This window comes from Podarcis pityusensis (genome assembly GCF_964106645.2).
Source record: "Podarcis pityusensis genome assembly, chromosome: 13".
Lineage (NCBI taxonomy): Eukaryota > Metazoa > Chordata > Lepidosauria > Squamata > Lacertidae > Podarcis > Podarcis pityusensis.
Window position 1 is genome coordinate 48,968,793 of NC_138038.1, and position 18,556 is coordinate 48,987,348.

At 48.5% G+C, this 18,556-nt stretch overlaps 2 protein-coding genes across 7 annotated transcripts; both read right to left on the reverse strand.

Annotated features, from left to right (window-relative positions):
- Positions 1 to 63: 63 nt before the first annotated feature.
- Positions 64 to 8,634, reverse strand: HOMEZ (homeobox and leucine zipper encoding). Of its 6 annotated transcripts, none has more exons than XM_080979817.1 (2): positions 8,525 to 8,634; positions 64 to 1,818 (listed from the first exon to the last, which is right to left on the reverse strand). In XM_080979817.1, exon 2 carries the CDS (start codon positions 1,754 to 1,756, stop codon positions 296 to 298), a length of 1,461 nt encoding a protein of 486 aa, XP_080835943.1. In that variant the 5' UTR covers positions 1,757 to 1,818; positions 8,525 to 8,634; the 3' UTR covers positions 64 to 295. The 6 variants fall into 6 exon arrangements, with proteins under 6 accessions (XP_080835943.1, XP_080835941.1, XP_080835945.1 ...); XM_080979815.1 differs by lacking the exon at positions 8,525 to 8,634 and adding an exon at positions 8,248 to 8,518; XM_080979819.1 differs by lacking the exon at positions 8,525 to 8,634 and adding an exon at positions 5,214 to 5,335.
- A 2,909-nt stretch (positions 8,635 to 11,543) lies between these two features.
- LOC308462357 (twisted gastrulation protein homolog 1-like) lies at positions 11,544 to 17,518 on the reverse strand. The gene is made up of 5 exons (XM_080980028.1): positions 17,226 to 17,518; positions 16,119 to 16,270; positions 14,181 to 14,280; positions 13,535 to 13,750; positions 11,544 to 12,327 (listed from the first exon to the last, which is right to left on the reverse strand). The coding sequence occupies exons 2-5, from the start codon at positions 16,230 to 16,232 to the stop codon at positions 12,107 to 12,109; spliced, it is 651 nt and encodes a 216-aa protein (XP_080836154.1). The 5' UTR covers positions 16,233 to 16,270; positions 17,226 to 17,518; the 3' UTR covers positions 11,544 to 12,106.
- Between the last annotated feature and the right edge of the window lie 1,038 nt (positions 17,519 to 18,556).

The window sequence follows — 18,556 nt, forward strand, 5'->3', positions numbered from 1 at the left end:
GGAGAAAGGGTGTGGGAAGCCCCCTATCCTACACCTTTTTAAATCTCTGATTAAACACATCACTGCATGGTACAAATTTGTTTTACTTCAATTCTAAAACTTGAAAAAACACACACATAAATATGCTGGAACAGAAAAGGGGACCAAATTCAGTGTTTTGGAACCATGGCTAAGGGCAGGAATTTGATGGAATAGAACCTCATAACACATTTGCGAGTGGCATCTTGATCCCTCCCCCAGACCTATCTCAGAAGTCCAGAATCGCTAGCATCCATCCAACATTCACACAAGAGCCCTAGGCAACCCAGTCTTCATCGTCCTCCTCCTCCTCGTCCTCATTGTCATCATCTTCCTCATAGTCTTCATCTTCTACTTTTATCATAGCGGCTGCCACCTCCTCATCTACTTCGTCCTCATCCCCCAAGCATACCTCTACCTCGCATGGTGCTGGTGAGTGTGAATTGAAATACTTCAGCACCTGCTCAGCCTCTATGCCAGACTCATGGCACAGTGCCGACAAGTCGTTTTCCTGCAGCTGCAGGTCGCTTGCATGATACCGTTTCAGTGGGCTTATGTCTGGATGGTGAGCATGGGGTGGGTGAGAAGGTAATGAGGAGACAGGCTCTGGGTTCTGTCCTGCATTGTCCCGAAACCATTTCAGCTGGCCATGTTTGAGGGCATAGCGAGTGTCTCCAAACCACTGGATGATCTCTGCTCGTGGTAACCCAGTGATCTTCTCCAGCTGGTGATAGTCCTCTCTCCTGGCCCACTGACGACGAAGGAAGAAGGACTTTAACATATCCAGTTGTTCCTTTGTTTTTCGCCTAGGTTTGCGAAGAATGTCCGAGAGGTAACCTGAAGCCTGCTGCTGGTCCCCTACAGGGCACTGATAGTTCTGAAGGCTGTGTGACTCAACATTGGCTGTAGCTGTAGAGGATGATGGGGTAGCTTTGGTGGAAGAGACCGCTGGAAGAATCACTGGGTGATGCCCACCATTCACTGCAGGGGTGACAGGTTCAGCCGGCTGCAGGGATGCTTTGGTGAGACCCCAGGTCATAGGGTGAGAGTTATGGAAGTTGCGATCCAAGCTGGTGGTTGTGGTTGTGGTAGGTAGATAAGAACTAGAAAGGATTTCTTTGGCATTGCGAAGCTGCACGGAGGTTCCTGAAGGTTCACAGTTCTCCTGAACTTTGTTATGGTGGGACAAGACATTCCCCTTCAATTCCCAAATGTCCTGAGTGATTCTCCCAAGTTCCCTCATTCCTTGGGCTGTGGTGAAGTGGCTTAAGGGAGTTATGGAAGACTGCTGATTTGGCGGATATTTAGTGGAATGGTGCACAGAGGTAGGAACCGATTGGTGATACTCCTGACTCTTACAAGTTTGGTGCCAGGGGTCATCATCATTCCTGGCAAGCAGACAGCTAAAGTGAAGCTGGTCCTGATGGTAGATGAGGCGAGCTCGAGTCTCTTCAATTTCCTCTGCACTCCAACTGATGCCACAGCGTAGGCGCTGTGCCATGAACCAGGCCTTGACCTTTTCCATGTGGAGGCCATGATGCAGGCAGAGCAAGGCCAGATCAGAGAGGCTGGGGTATGGAAAATAGCTGAAAGTTTGTAGCAGATGCTGATTGCCATCAAGGTCGCTTGTCTGTGCTGCCTGTGTCCACACCAACTGGAGGTCCTCAGAGATGGGTGGCAGGCAGATCAAACTGGGAGGAGAGCCAAGGCAGCCAGGGGCATCCTTGTTGGGGGGCATGACTGCTGTCGTCTACAAGAAGTCTTCTATCTCCGGGAATCAGCTTCTGTCCCTCAGAACAGCTAGAACCAAAGAGTAAAGGAAGAATATGGGTCAAAAGAAGAAGAAATTACATTAGAGGAAGTGGGGACAGGAGAGATAGCACCACAATGAGGAAATTGTAGTGTTCACTTCCAGGTGAAGAAAAGAAATATTTCCTGTACAGTGGTACGTCGGGTTACAGACACTTCAGGTTACAGACTCCGCTAACCAGAAATTAATACCTCGGGTTAAGAACTTTGCTTCAGGATGAGAACAGAAATGGCACGGTGGTGGCAGCGGGAGGCCCTATTAGCTAAAGTGGTACATCAGGTTAAGAACAGTTTCAGGTTAAGAATGGACCTCTAGAACGAATTAAGTTCTTAACCTGAGGTACCACTGTATATAGCAAGCCACTGTGTTTGGGAGAGGAGTTCTAACCTAGCCTTCTATCTATGTGCAGAGAATTGGTCAGGGTGGTGTGGGGTGATAGAAAAACATTTACAGTGGTACCTCAGTTTAAGAACAGTCCTGTTTACAAACGATTTGGTTTATGAATTCTGGAAAACCAGAAGTAGTGTCCCAGTTTGCAAACTTTACCTCAGTCTAAGAACGGAATCCGAACAGTGGAAGGGCACCGGCAGCAGGAGGCCTCATTAGGGAAAGCGCACTTTAGTTTAAGAATGGTTTTGGTTTAAGAACAGACTTCCGGAACGGATTAAGCTCATAAACCAAGGTACCACTGTGGTTATCATTAGAGGTGCCACCTGCAATCCCAAAGTGCTACAGCCTAAACACAGGCTCACTGCTTTAGAGTCACGGGACTGTTTTACTGATGCAGACCAACACAGCCTCCCTTCTAAATAACATTTAGCAATTAAATGGCCTTTTGGCCTGCTTCAGAAGTAACTTATCAGCCCCCAAACAAACTGCATGCCATTGCACTCATTCCAGACCCCTTCCCTCCTCTCATGCTCCCAGATTTGCTGCCAATATTGAGGCTTATTTAAACCAGTTTTCCATACATCCAAACTGGCAAACAGTTTTAATTTCCTTCTTATTAAGCAAGCTATGAAGCCAGAATTAGATCTGGTTTGAGAATAGAAAAACACGTACAGTGTGCAATTCCATCGTTACAGTGTGCAATTCCATCGTTCAGGAGTCCAGCTGCTCCATCCCCCTCCCCATCAGTCTCTGCCTCCGCTACCCTGCCCCAAACATCCAACCAGCAATTCTATGGCCACTGAATATGCTCAGTCTTCATTTGGGTGTTTGGGTGTGTTTCTGTTTTAGGCATTTTCCTCTGACTTTTTTTGTCCTTCTGCAAACCTTGGGGTCCCCCAAAGCCTGCTGATGCCCCCCAAAACAGGGATTCCCAAACATCTGAGTTCATTTACCCCTTGATAAGCTTATAAAGTTGTCATCAACAAGTGACACAATGTTTTGTTTTTTAAATCAATATATAATAAACATTCCTCATAGGCAAGGAAGGTACCCTCTGTACATTCCCATGCCTTTTATTTCTGATACTCATAGTTCCTGATTAAATTTTCAAACAATACACAGAAATTTTATTTTCCACTCCTAGTCCTTTTCAGTGTTCAAAACTCCCATTGTTCTAGGTTCATTTTGAGACAGGGAATTTCATTAGTGCAGGCAGTTTCTGAGCTAAGGGCTCAGTTCAGCACCTAAGATTTCAGATTAAAACCGCAGAGTGGAAAGAAAGGAGGACCTTTTTCTTCCTCCCCTCTTCCAGCTACTCTCTGGAGGAGAGACCCTCTTAAGAATATTAGGGGAGTGGGCAGGGGAAAGACTAGACCATGTGAAAGATGAACACAATATTTTAGGTGCAGTTCATTCACTTTCAGCTTTGTATTCTTGTTATAAAAAAGCATACCAATACATTCCATTGTTGCGCCCATAACCTAGGTTTAAGGTGCCGTTTAGCTCCTAGCTTTCATATCTCAGTTTCTAACACTGGTCCTCTTCTGGTACGGGTTTAACAATTCAGCCCCCTTTGACTCTGAGGTCTGTATTCACTCCCTGCAGAGTTCCACCAACCTGGGGTGTGGGGAGCTATATTAGCCATCACTTTGGGAAAAACTGCTCTAGAGCATGGAAAGATATATAGCTCAGTTTCAACACTGTGTGCATCTGTTTAGTTCCATTATATATGTTCTAGAATTGTTCACTTGGGACTCCAGTTTGATCCAATTTTCGCATTTACCTTCTGCTATCTCACGTGTTCCCTCGTATTCATCCAAATCTTTTAAACTGCAAGCCTCTGGGGAGCCTGTTATGTATTTCAGCATACAATGATTTACACACACACACAGGGGTGTCTGTCTGTCTGTATATGTCTGTACACACACACAGCACTGATCTGCCAGACTGAAATTCCAATTTTTCTCTAATAGTTTTAGAAAGCAGATGGCCTTTAATTAAATAGGATAATGAAGCAACAATGGAGCAATGAATGCCAATTTCCAAAGGCACCAGAAGATTAAATGCCCCAAAAGTCAGCATTAATACAAAATAAATCACAAATCCATCAAAAGCAGACCGCATTCTCCAAGGTTTTGCAACTAACTATGTAAACATCATAGTACTAGCTGCCCAGATCCGCTTCATTCGATCTTTGAGGGGAGGAATTTTGTAGAATATGTGTCTGTGTATAACTATTCTCCAGGTACTCAGACATAAGCATCCCCAAAGGAGGACCGTTTGCCCAACCGATATCCTGAGATTTCACAGTACCACCCCCTTTTGCCAGCAACCTACTTTAACTTCAACATTTCTCTTTCCAGCACTGCCTAACCTTCCCTCTTGCTTTTCCTCCCTAGGTCAAAATCCCCTCCCATCTCCCCAAGCCTGAATTCTATCCTCTATACTCACTTTTCTCCCTTGACTCCTCCCCCACTTCAGGACTTTCCTTCCTTCTTTCTCTTCCCTGCTCCCTGCAGTGCACGCTGGGAAACAGAGGGAAGAAGGCGGGGTTTCTCAATCCCCAGGAAGCTGGCCCTTTAAGGGGAGCCAGACACCTCGGGTCCTCTATCCTAACTTGCATTTACTTGGGTTTTTTATTTATTTATTTAAGGAGTGCTTTCCTTAACCTTTTTCATTTTCTCCATCAGCTTCTGCAGATCTGCTCCCATTAAGTTGCCCAAAACTCCCCACCCCTTTAAAAAATAGCTTAACCCTAGTGTTTATACACTGAAAATAAATACAATTTATTATAAAAAAGATTTAAGAACTTTTAACCCATCTTGTTTTCAAAAGAAAGTTAAAGTCGTTAACAAATTCTGACGTCGCAACAAAATGGTTTTCAAAAACTCATAAAAATAAAGCCATCTAGTGAAAAGCTGAGGAAATAAGTGAAATAAATAAATAAATGTGGAGGAATTTGTCCACCTGTACTCAGAGCCAAGGCCCGTCCCACCTCTGCCAGCTGCTCACTGCATAGCCCTTGGCAAAGTCCCTCTCTTTCAATCTCAGCTCCTCACATCCAGCTCCAGCACCTAGCAAGGTCCATGGGAGTTCGGAGGCCCACAGTAGAATGGGATGGCACAGCAAGGGCAAACAGAACAGCAACTGAATGGAATTCTGCATGTGAAATGGTTCTGCAGAACTGATGAGCTAACATTCATCCAGTCACACCCTGCCACTGGCTCCTTAATCCCATATCTGGTGGCTGTCTGTGTTACTGGGTACACCCAGCGACAAGAAAAAGGTGCTGTGTGTAGCAGGAACCCCGCCCCCAATCATTCAGTTTGTACAAACTTCACACACACTCACACTCACACACTACATACGCTACACTTCTGTTATAAATTCATAGAAAATCAACCATACATCGGATTTGCACTGTTCCACTTTTATTTTACTCCATGAAGGAAAGACTACAAAATGGGGAAGGTTTGATACAGGGCACCATAATCCCTTCACCATACCAGCACATCCACAGGAGCCCTGCCCAGTTGCTATGCCAACCCTGATGATCCCAGACAGAAGACAATCAAGATCACAAAGAACTTGCATATGGGAGTGGATTCTGCATGGACTGGAACAAAGGACAATGATCAGATCTTCCCTCAGGGGGCAGGAAACTGCGACTACCTTTTGTCTTCAGAAAATGACTCATGGGGAGGGGTAGAAGGGAACCAGCCAGGTGACAGGACACTCAGGTTACCACCACAACTCCTCCCTCAACCCCTCCTTTCTGTAATGTATGCATGATGTTTCTGGGGGTGGGCTTGACCTAGAGGATGGGAAATTCAAAAGTTTTTATAAGGTCTTGCACACCATTTTCTGTGTCTTTTCCTCTCTCCTGCAAGTGAGGGGAACACCCTGTTGCAACAGTTCAATAAAGGCCAAGCCTACAGGCTGCTGATTTGCTCCAATTTACTCTGGTTGGTGTCTTTACTTTTTGTCCAAGGGAGCCCTCGGATTTTTCCGGTAACATGTGCAGCCAAATCCCAAATGACTGGGGGTGGGGGTGGGCAGCCAATGTGTCCTTCAGATGTTGTTGGACTACAATTCCCATCACCACTGGCCTTTTGCCATGCTAGCAGGGGCTCGTGGGAGCTGTAGTGTAACAATACCCAAAGGACACCATGTTGGCAGTCCTGCTGGACCAGATTGGCATTATGTTCCCTAGCCCACAAGGAGGGCATAAGCGCAGTTCACTATTTTGCTCATTACCATCCCCAGCAAATGGATTTCAGAGGCAGACTGCCTCCAATACTGCACACAGCCACCTCAACAGCTTTCTGCTTAACCAATTTGTTTAACTGAGTGTAGGTATTGTTCAGGAGTTCAGCGCCACTGAATTAAATGGGGCTTACTCCCAAGTAAGTGTGCATAAGATTGAAACCTTAGCATGTGTTCTAAGAATTCAAAGGTCTGAAATATAGAATAAATGTTCATAAACGTATAAGGCAAACACATACCTAAGTATATAAACCACGTGTCTAAAATAGTACAGGAGAACAATCCTGAAGCCATTTTGACTCTCCCAAATTGACCTCAAATATTTCTCTGCAAGGAGGAAGGAAATGGGGAAAGCTTTCCAATTGTCTTTTGATTGTAGGAGCTTACACCTCCCTTTTCAACTACAGTCTGGCAAGTCGAAATAAATAAAAAATTGTCCAGTAGCACCTTAGAGACCAACCAAGTTTGTTCTGGGTATAAGCTTTCATGTGCATGCATGAAATCTAGAGTCTGGCAAGTATCTGTTATCAATATGCGTAAGAGATTCAGGAACTAAGTATTTACCATCTCAAAGGAATGGCCAGGCAACCCAGAAAATGCAATCAAGTAAGGCATTATCAGGTATCCTAGCAGACAGGAGAGTTGCAACACTCTCAAATTTCTGATGGAGACCGCCTCCTTCTATAATGTATGTATGATTTTTTTTGGGGGGGGGGTCCTTGGGCCAGAGGGTGGGCAATTTCAAAGGTCTATACAGTGGTACCTCGGTTTACGAACTTAATCCATTCTGGAAGTCTGTTCTTAAACCAAACTCGTTCTTAAACCAAGGTGTGCTTTCCCTTATAAGGCCTCCTGCCGCTGTAAACTCCTAGGGGCAGGGGCCTGTAAGGATTCAATCCTGCCACCTGCAATGGTTTGCTTCTTCACTGCATTCCCTGCAGAGAACACCCTGGCAAAGCAGCACCCAGCAAGACTGAACTCTGCCTCCCTAGACTCTAGTCTCTGTCCACTAGCTGGTGTCACTTGGTAGTTGTGGGGAACCACAGGCCAACCGGGATCTCCCGGGCTGCCATTCCCAGCCCCTGCTGTAAAACTTCAGGCACACCACTGCTGACACAACCCCATACTGTCTCCCGCCCAATTCACCCCCACATCTTTTTGCAGCATCTTGCAGTCCTCCCCACTTGCCCCCCCCGTCCCTATCCCATACCCCTGACTACCTGCTTTAACTACATCCCACACAATTGTGAGCATGCCTTACTCTCGCCTCCTCTCTACTCTGCCACTTCTCTCCCAGGGCTCCCACTTTGCCCAGGCACGCCTCCCAAAACAAATAAGGAAGGAAACCGGAAGACTGCTGTTTATTTTTCTCCCCACCTTCCTTGCTCCACCGCAATATCGTCTTATTATAGCAGTTTTGGGAAGAGGTGGTAAACAAAAGAGAAAGAAGGAGGGATGGACAGGCCGAAAGAGGTGGAGGGGTAGGGCGAGTGGCGGAAGAGAAAAGGACGAGAGGAGACGGGAATCGGTGGAAAGGGGGAATATTTTGCATGTGGAAGACAAGAGAGAGAGCAATCTAAAGAAAGAGAGCAGAAAAGAGGAGCAGAGTTCCTGGGAGAAAAGCCAGGAAGAGGAAAAGGAGGGATGTAACACCAAGGCTAGCAAAAGGGGAGGCAATGAAGGAAAGGCTCAGTAGAGGAGGGATCGCAGCAGGCCCAGGCGAAACGGAAGAGGGGAGGTTCCTGCCGACCATGGCCACTCACCCGCTAGGGCCTGCTCCGGCTCTTCTTCCCCCTTGCAGTCGGGTTCCGCCCGCTTGGGGAGCCGGCGGGGATGGAGGAGGTTGGGCTGGGCAGCCGTACGGGCCGGGGACCTGCCATTGGCTGGAAGAGGCAGCCGGCCAGCAAAGCCGGACTCCTGGGATCTCCAAGCAGAGGGAGGCAAGCAGCGAGGCGCCCAACCAGCAGGACTCCAGGGTTCCACTCAGGACAGTCGTCTGTTTTTTGAATAGGAACCAAGGTTCAAGCCACACCCCCTTACCTGAAAACCCAGCCCCTTCGCCCCACATGTGTGGGAATGGTTCTTTACTCTGAATGTGCTCTGAAGCATCTTTGCGCCCTCCCCCCTTCATTGTGGCTTCAGGCATTCCAGAATGCTCAGGGCATAAGGCTGCTCTGTGTCCGATAGGGAGGAACTGCGATCTTAATATATCTTTGTATGTGGAGGCTTGTGTGTGGGTGAATAAGTCGAAATAATATCAATTGCGAGGATGAGAAAGCATCTGCTTCCCCCCTGAGGCCATTGGGAAGGTATGGGACCACATTAGGGTAGAGATCTGAAGCTTGGTGCTGTGGTGGGGTTTTGTTCAAAACTCAGGAGAGCATTCAACTAAGTTTTATTCAGAGCTGACCTGTAGAAAACAATTAACATGACAAACATTGCTCCATTAATTTCAGTGGACCCACACTCTGAATGAAACTTAAGTTGATTAGCAGTTTGTTAATCCCAGCTGGGATTTGGTGACCTTTCTGGTCCTCATATGTCTTGCACGTAAACCATTACTCTGCACCAGCTTTATAGTTGATTTTGGGGTGCCTCATTAGTTAAACAAGATGACTGATTTTGCAGTTCCTCACTAGTAAAACAGGGATTGTTGATCTTCCATCGCCACTCAACTTCCTCTTTACTCTTTGAATCTATCATTGGACAACTGCCTTGTAGAAAGCATGTTCATAATGTCGAGGGAAAGCCATTCTGCACATGCTCAGAGGCACTATTGGAAAAAATACATTATATATGAGGGATAAACTCTAGTAAGGCAGATGTGCACAGCCTTTGGCCCGCCTGACGTGACTGAACTACACCTCCTCTCATTCCTGGTCCATCAGCTATGCTTGGCCCTTAGATGCTGATGAGAATGGTAGTCCAGCCACATTTAGAGGTCCCCCACACATAAGCAGAGAGACGGCTGCAGGAATTCCTACACCAGATAAATATGCAGAGTTTACATCAGTGGTGATCTGGGTCCTTGCAGAAGGGACAGAGGTGGCCCATCATGTTTGGCCACCTGAAGCAAAATTTTGGAAAGGTGCTGACCACCCCCTTGCTGCCCCCAACAAAGCCTTGCTTACCAGAGTTGTGCAGCTGTGGCTTCCAGTGAGACTTCGTAAGAGCCACAAGTGGAGACCTCCACGAGATCTCACTGGAACCCGCTGCAGATTCTTCTCCTCGCTTTGGCAGGGCATCCCCGAGAAGGGATGGATGCTCGTGAGGGTCAATCATGTTGGTATAATGTGAACATTGAGTGAAATTAAAGTGTTTGGTCTCATGTGTTGAGTTAGCAAACCCCCCATGTCTGGATGTTCTGAGATAAGGGTACCAGGTGCACTGGGTTACCATAGCAACACCAGCAACCTGGAGCGCATGACTTGCTGACTGAATTTGTGAGAATTGGGGAAGAGGTTGTGGGTTTTACACAGCATGGTGATGTTAGTTGATCTCTCTGTACATGTGCATCTTCAAGGACCAGAATAACTGTATATAGTAGACAGTAGTGTTGAGTTTTGTCTCATATCTGGAGTCACCAACAAGTCAGAATGGCTCAGCCTTCTTGTTGAAGAGCAGGAGGACTCCAGGATCTCGTCTGGAAATGTAAGATCCACTATAGTACCAATGAAACTTTGGGGAGCTGTCAAATGGGAATTTGGCACAGTGGGTCATCTGAACGCTCCTGGCATATCTCTGCATTCCATCTGAAGCCAGAGAGGCTGTGAAGGTATCAGACCAGTGTCTAGAAGCAGTGATGGAGGCCAATAAACCGAGACCTCTGGGTGGTGTTGCACTTCCTCAGAAGAAACAAGCTCAGAGTCTGGGGATGCTGCCAGATTGCAGCTTGTCACACAAGTCCAAAGAGGCTGTTGTGGCTAGGAATGTTCAGGCCTAGTTTAGGCCGCTTCACAAGTCACGTCTGATCTGGTCTTGTTTGTCCATGATCTGGTGACCTCCTGCCTGGACCGCAGCAGTGCGCTGTATGTGGGGCTTCCCTTGGAGACAGACCAGAAGATGCAGCTACTGAGCAGCTAGGCTGAAAAGTGGGGCAGCCTTGATGCTGTTTTCCTCTGTTTCCCCCTGGAAAGCTAGTTTCTGGTTGTTTCTTATTATCCAGGTCATGATAACTTTGTCATCCCCATAAAAAGCTATTTGTAAGTAGAACAACCTATTAATAAGGACCGCAATACCTCAAGGACCGCCTCTTTCCATATGAACCTACCCAGACCCTGAGATCACCTTCTGAGGTCCTCCTTTGTGTGCCGCCTCCTCGAGAGGTCTGTAGGGTGGCAACACGAGAACAAGGCCTTCTCTGCAGTGGCTCCCCGTCTCCCCCAAGGAAGTTCGCCTGCCACCTTCATTATACACCTTTAGGCACCAGGCAAAAACGTTCCTTTATAACCAGGCCTTTGGTTGATCTGATTTACATCCTATTCCCTTTTAAAACGTGTTTATTTTGGGTGGAAGGCTATGTTTTTATTTTTATTATGTCTTTCATGGTTTTATATCTTGATCTTATTCTGTGATCCTCCCTGAGACCTACAGGTTTAGCGTGGTATATAAATTCTATAAATAATATAAATAAGAATAAATAATCAGTTCAGAAGATAATCTAGCTGATGAGGCTTCTGCAACACAACTGCCTTGTCTTGTGAACTGCCATGAGATCTTGTGATGAAGGACAATATAAGGTAAAGGTAAAGGGACCCCAGACCATTAGGTCCAGTCGTGGCCGACTCTGGGGTTGTGGCGCTCATCTCGCTTTATTGGCTGAGGGAGCCGGCGTCCAGCTTCCGGGTCATGTGGCCAGCATGACTAAGCCGCTTCTGGCGAACCAGAGCAGCACACGGAAACGCCGTTTACCTTCCCGTCGGAGTGGTACCTATTTCACTTCATGCTTTCGAACTGCTAGGTTGGCAGGAGCTGGGACTGAACAACGGGAGCTCACCCCGTAGCGGGGATTCGAGGGACAATATGTAAAATGAATAAATAACAACAAGAACAACAACAGTACAGGTAAAAAGATTCATTTAATTATCATTACAAAGATGGGAAACTGACAAAAGTCTTTATATCTAGGTCCGTGAAGCAACTGACTTGGACGAGGTGTTCAGAAAACTTGGGGCTGTGGAGGGGTTGGGAAAAGGGCATTTTTTTCTCCACAAGGTGGCTATAGGCAGGTACCAAGGACACCTTTTTCCCAGGTGCAGTGCTTATAAGCAGAAGGCGTTTTCTCTTTTGGGAGGGGTGCCTTAAACAGCGAGCATTAGGGAATAAGGCAGAGTCCGCTGGGTTGTAAGAAAGAGCAGAGGGGGGGGGGGGCTGTAGCTGGCAAGATACCCATAATAAGCAGAGGGAGAAGGTGGGGCAGAAGACATTATTGCTTGGGGAAGGGATGAGTCCAGAGGAGTCCATAGAACCAAAAAGGTTAATGAACAGCAACAAAAGCAAATGCTTCCTTCATGTTTGCTCAGTGAAGAAAGGAAGATTGGGTGTGACTGGGGCAGGCAGCCCAAGCAGAGGCTAGGGCAAGGCGAGTGGGTGTTTTTTGAGGGGGCGAGAGACCCAGAGATCTCAGTCCCGGCAACTGGAACATTGTGCGTGGGCTCCCCCATAGCCCAGGCAGTCTGGCCCCAGACATTGGCAGCAGGCATTGTGGAACCAGCGGTAGCGCCAGGCGCCCACCGACTGGCAAGCCGTCCGGCACCGGCTCATGGACAGGCACTCGTTGAAGAAAATGGACTGGCATGGTGGCATGGTGGCATTGAGGCCCTTGGCATCCGAGAGGGCCAAGCCTGGAAGTGAGAGGAGAGAAGGTTTGCGGCCGTTGCGGTTGAACCCAGGACAAAAGCTGCAGCTCAGATGTCGTGCGTCTGCTTTGCACGAAGAAGGTCCCAGGGTCGATCCCCAGGTAGGGCTAGGAGAGAATCTAGACTGAGACCCTGGAGAGATGCTGCCAGCCTGTGTAGGCAGTATGGAGCTAGCCTGGCCAATGGGAAGGCTGGGAGGCAACGGCTGGGAATGACGAGCTCATGTGCGAATTGAACCAGGGCTGTCTTACTCCGAGTCAGATCAAAAGTCCATCTAACCCTGTATTGTCTGCACTGACTGGCAGCTGTGCTCCAGAGTTTCAGACAAGACATTCCCAGTGCTACCGGAAGATGAACCTTCTGTGACCTTCTGCATGCAAAGCAGATGTTCTGTCCCTGGGCAATGGCCCTTCTAGGTTACAGCACACATCACTCAAGTAACCCCCGCGCCAATCCCAAAAAACCATCAGGTGCCACTGTGAACAGGTACCGTATTTTTCGCTCCATAGGGCGCACCGGACCACAGGGCGCACCTAGTTTTTAGGGGGGGAAATAAAGGGGGGGAATTATTTTCCCCCCCCCAGCCCCAAAGAGCAAAGAAGCCAAGACAGCGAGCGGGATCCATCCCGCTGGCTGTCTTGGCTTCCTCTTTAGCCGCACACAACCTCTCCAGCCGGGAGAGGTTGCGGGCGGCTTCGTTTTTAGCCGCGGGGCTGGGGAAGCCCGAGCTTCCCCCAACCCCAGCCCCCAGAACAGGTCCGTGAGCGGCGGCAAGGCTGCAAGCTGCTATCCGCAAGCCTTCGGAGCCTGGCGGGAAGTCCTGCCGCGCTCCAAAGGCTTGCGGATAGCTGCCTGAGGCTCGGGGAGCGAGAGGGGTCGGTGTGCACTGACCCCTCTCTCCAGGCTTCAGCGAAAGCCTGCATTCGCTCCATAGGACACACACACATTTCCCCTTCATTTTTGGAGGGGGAAAAGTGTGTCCTATAGAGCGAAAAATACGGTATGTGTCAATCTGAATGTTTCCTGTCGTTTATTACTGTAGATCAAGCCCTGCTCTCTGAGGTTCTAGTCTGAAGCTCTAACCACTATACCACGCTGCCTCTTAACCCACCTCCCCCATGCAAATGGCATGTCTCCTTCCTGCGCCACCTGCGTCTCCCAACAGTCCCCTCTCTCCCCGCCACACGCATACCTGTGTGAGGCCCCAGGAGGAGGTGGCCGGTCTCCGCATGGTTCTGCCGCAGCTCCTCTTCGACTGGTAGGGTCAGGATGCTCCAGCCCATGGGAGGGTCGTTGTCAGAGATGGCCATGAGTGCCCGGAAGAGCGAGGGCACCGGGGACATCAGGTTGTGCATGGAGCTCCGCAGGGCAGGGCGGGGAGCCGAGGAGGGGCGTTCGTCACACAGCCCTTGCGGAGAAGAGAAATCAAGGCGGAATTCCTCATGGACCACAGTTCAGCCACTGGGAAGAAGCGGGCAGCGTCCTGGTTCTGGAAACCCTCCTCCCAGCCATATTTTCACAGTTTAGGGGACGGGGCCCAATCGTGGTGGTAGAGAACCTCCTTTGTATGCAGCGCTAAGAGGACTCCAGCTTCCTCAAAGGCCTTGCGGTCCGTCCCCCCCCCCAGTTTTTTTCCAGAAAAAATGGGGGAAAGTGTGTGGAATATTCAAACTGCTTTTTTCAATTTTTCCAGAAAAAATGGCTTTGGAAACCCCCTGTTTCCCCCCCCCCCTTATTCCTGTTTTTTTTCCCAGAGCTTCCCATCTCTACTTTTGCCCCCACCTTTTTTCCCACCCTGCAATGTGACGGGCGTTTAGCACCCCCTGGAATTCACTCACCCACACATTCACAGCAGGACTCCCAGAGATTGCCCAAGCAGAAAGCACATTCTCGACAGCACGGGCACCCAGCACGGTTGGCCTCGCACTGGCACACTTCCTGCCAAGAGATATCAAGTGGGGCTGTTAACAGTGACCTCCCCCCTGCCCGGTTCCCTTTGTAAAACGATCACACCAACGCGCGCACAAATCTGCCCCTGTTTTGCCCCCAAAGTGAGGATGGCCAATTTGACAAGTACAGCCCCATAACCGATAAGGCCCTTTGCCTGGTTCCCTGTAATTTGGCTTCTCGCAGGGAGGGAACCGCCAGAAGGCCCTCGGAGCTGGACCTCAGTGTCCAGGCTGGACGATGGGGTAGAGACACTCCTTCAGGTATACTGGGCCTTTGAGGCCGTTTAGGGCTTTAAAGGTCAGCACCAACACTTTGAACTGTGCTCGGAAACATACTGGGAGCCAATGAAGGTTCTTTCAGGACCAGTGTTACAAACTGACTTCAAATTAAATAGTTACATTTTTCATATATTGACTTCCCACCCACACCACATTGTTTTTGTTCATACCCATTTCTACTACATTATATATCAATATTTTATCTATTACAGAAATCCCTCTAATGCAATCACTTTATCCTTTCTTCTCAAATCCTGCCCGCAATTTCATTTTATAGTGCTTTTTCAAATAGTCCAAAAAAGTCCCCCATTCTTCCAAAATGTGTGCGTGTTGAGAAATAATTATTTTAAAAATAATTTTAATTAAGTTTTCATATTTAATTACATCTCATTACACAGATCGTGTGTTGAGAAATAATTAAATACTTAGCAGATCCTGTGAATTCAGGTTTACCCTCCCAGAGGAGGAGGTTGCCCACTGCCTCTCTGCCTGATGCCCTGGCCTCAACTCTGTCCAGTCAGCCCCCTGCCATGAATGCGCTGTTCTCCCCTGATTGCTGCATCAGCTGTGACCGGGTAGTTCAGCCTCCCCAAATGAAGAGGTTGCCTTGCTGTGCTTCTGCGTGAGTGAATGTTCTGGGCTGCCAATCCAAAGGAAGCCTGTGGTAGCGGCTCATGCAGATACATAGAGGGTTGATCGCTACCGAGAAGTACTTGTCACGCATTCTAACCACATTTTGTGTGAGAGCACTGGTTAGTGGTGTGACTGAGCCTCCCATTCAAGGGGGAGAAGGGATCTCAGGAGCAGTGCTGGATTTACGTATAAGTTAAACAAGCTATAGCTTAGGGCTATATTTCTTGGGGGCCCAAAAAAATTTAAAGGAAAAAAAACTGGATGTGCATTTCCAAAATGTAAGGTAAAAAAAATACAGTGGGCGCTTGGATTGCGAACGTGATCCGTGTGGGAGACACGTTCGCAACCCGCAGCGTTCGCAACCCACAGTGCCGCGTCTGCGCATGTTGTGATTCGGTGCTTCTGCGCATGCGCCAAAACCCGGAAGTAACCCGTTCCGGTACTTCCGGGTTCAGCGCGGTGCGCAACCCGAATACACGCAACCTGAAGTGTCTGTAACCCGAGGTATGACTGTGAAACAAAACCTACATACAGCAACAGTGTTTTGTGTTGTGTAGGCTCCTATGATGTAAGTCATGGGCCCCACCTGCTCGCCTGCTCCCTAAAATATCACTGGTTTGCTCATTTCTATATATAGGGTGCCTACATTCTGCACGGACTGGTTGCATGGCAACATGGGCAAATGGCTTTAGAAACCTATTAGGCCCATAAATGACCATATAGCATATATTCAACACGAAAAACAGTGACAATATGTTGTTGACAAAGGACAGCTGGGCATATAAAGGGCCCCATTCCCTTCAGTAGCTTAGGGCCTCATCAAACCTAAAGCCGGCCCTGGCCAGGAGCTTGCCCATCCCAAACCCAGGTCTGCAACAAGATCTGATGCAAGACAGCACTTTCCCAACCTCTTACCTGCAGTAAGCACTTGCTGACGTCGCTGGCACAGAGGGCCTTATTGCACCCATCAGCACGGGAGACCACAGCCCATGTGGCTGCCACCAAAAGGAAGGCCACACCGTGGGGCATTGCTATAATGTGGGGCGGTAGGGGGCGGGTAGACAGACCTGGAAGAAAGTGGAAGATATATAGTTACCTATGGGGAGAGGAACATCGATCAGGTGACAAAAAATTGAGTAGCCCACAAAAACGTTTATTCGCCAGCTGCCCCACAGATACCTTTTGGGTCCTAAACAAATGTGGACGGCGGTACCCCTATCAACACAGATTCTGTAACACTTCCCTGATGCCTCTTTAATAAGTATTACAAATTTAGTTCCTGCAGCTGCAACGTGGTTATATTAACATTTCCCCCTTTCCTCTGTTATACTTCCCATCTAGATCTACTCTAACCGACCAAGGGATCTGTTGATCTCTTCGGCTCCCACAACTTTTTAATACAGATTACTATGCTGGGGGATGGGGTCTCTTCTCTCCACTATAGGAACATTGGGGGAGAGAAGCAGCTAATCTAGGTTAAACTATTTATAGGTAGGTAGCCGTGCTGGTCTGCCGTAGCTGAAAGAAAACAAAACAAATAGAATTAAATTTTAAAATTGGTATGAGCTTTCATACCAATTAGCCTAGTACATTCATACCAATTGGTATGAATTAACCATCTACCAAGTTATTGGTATGAGCTTCCATACCAATTAACCTAGTACTAGTACATTTCATACCAAGTTAAACTAGTACATTATAAAAGCATCTTGGGGATTGCATATCATGGACTAAAGTAGCTAACACTCTCCCCCCCCCCTCAAGTAAATCATAAATAAAACTGAGTAGTAACAGGAGGAATTACAAAGATGCAGGACCCGCCCCCCCCCATTCAAGGTATGGACGTAGCCCGCGGCCAAGGACTCTCTCTCGACCCCCTCCCCATATTTCCAGGCCTTTTTTTTGGACGGCGTGGGGGCGCATAGTGATGGCTAAGAGTTGGGGAAAGTGCTCGCCCCCTCCCGCATGCAACCAAGACGACGCGACGAAGAAGAAAACTTAGTTAAGTGTCGATCGACTTACCCGGAGAGGGGGGTGAAGTCTGCGATCGAAGTAGGGCTTTTTTTTGAGGGGGTCCGGACCACAGTCGCCCCCCTCTCTCAGTCTCTGTCTGGTAGGAAAAGGAGGAGGGATCTGGAAGAAGGGAGGGCTGAGAGGGGTTGGGAGAAGGGGAGATGGAGGAGGGAAGGGATAGGAGGGAGGGAGAGCGAAAGAAAGAAAGAAAGAAAGAAAGAAAGAAAGAAAGAAAGAAAGAAAAGGAGAAGGGGAGGGTGGGGGAGACAGCCAGCCATTGATTTGGGCTTGCACCCAACTCTTCCAACTCTCTCGCCCCTCCAGAGGACCAAAGAGCAATCCTTTTGTTCTTTTTTCAAGGCTGCAGAAGAAATGAAAGAATAAAAGCAGCGTGGCAGCAGGCGGTGGTTTGTTAAGCTTTCTGGGAACTGTAGCTCCGTGAGCGGTGAACTACAGTTCCCAGGACTGTTAGGGAGGAATTCGTGTGCTTTAAATGCATGGTGTGTTCTCAGCCTTTGTGTAGGGTTTGCTCCCGAGGCATTTCTTCTCCCAAAGATATCCCACAAGGCAGCAGAGGTTTAGGATCAGGGTTTTCCTTCTCTAAGGTGGGCTCCCTTCCCAGGTTGACGAGCCCCATCTGCCCCTCACTTCCCTCTGCAGCATTTTGCAGAAACTGCATTATTGACCATTGGACTATTGGTCTTTCCTGCTCGATCTGCCACGCAGAGGAAGTCCCTAACTCACTGAGGGTTTGACACCCATCAATCATCCCCTCCTGCCTTAGCCTGCCACTAGAAGCCATTCCTGGGGTGCAGCCGCTGTTGCATGCAGGCAGCTTCCAGGAGCCAGAGGTGAGAGCTGAGTGCAGGATGGAGACCAAAGCTGGACAAACTACCCCAGAAGCATGATGTGTCCCTCCCCCAGAGGTACTACCCCTCCCCTAACACCCCATATACCCGTTGCTGGGAATTGCAAATGAGAATACTCTTGTGCTCAGATCCTGCTTACAGGCTTCCCACAGGCATCTGGTTGTCACTATAAGATGCTCGACAAAAGAGGTTACTGCCCTGATCCAGTAGGCTCGTCTTAGATACTTAAAGGTAAAGGGACCCCTGACCATTAGGTCCAGTCGTGACCGACTCTGGGGTTGCGCCGCTCATCTTGCTTTATTGGCCGAGGGAGCCGGCGTACAGCTTCCGGGTCATGTGGCCAGCATGACTAAGCCGCTTCTGGCGAACCAGAGCAGCGCACGGAAACGCCGTTTACCTTCCCGCCGGAGTGGTACCTATTTATCTACTTGCACGTTGACGTGCTTTTGAACTGCTAGGTTGGCAGGAGCT

Bases quoted from the DNA above. Each gene is read 5' to 3' on its own strand.
- HOMEZ (XM_080979817.1), bottom strand. From the start codon at position 1,756: ATGCCCCCCAACAAGGATGCCCCTGGCTGCCTTGGCTCTCCTCCCAGT.
- LOC308462357 (XM_080980028.1), bottom strand. From the start codon at position 16,232: ATGCCCCACGGTGTGGCCTTCCTTTTGGTGGCAGCCACATGGGCTGTG. The intron at 13,751-14,180 runs GTGAGTGAATTC...CTTCTCCGCAAG, and splicing joins GTCCTGCTGTGAATGTGTGG to GGCTGTGTGACGAACGCCCC. The intron at 12,328-13,534 runs GTATGCGTGTGG...TCTCACTTCCAG, and splicing joins CCTCCTGGGGCCTCACACAG to GCTTGGCCCTCTCGGATGCC.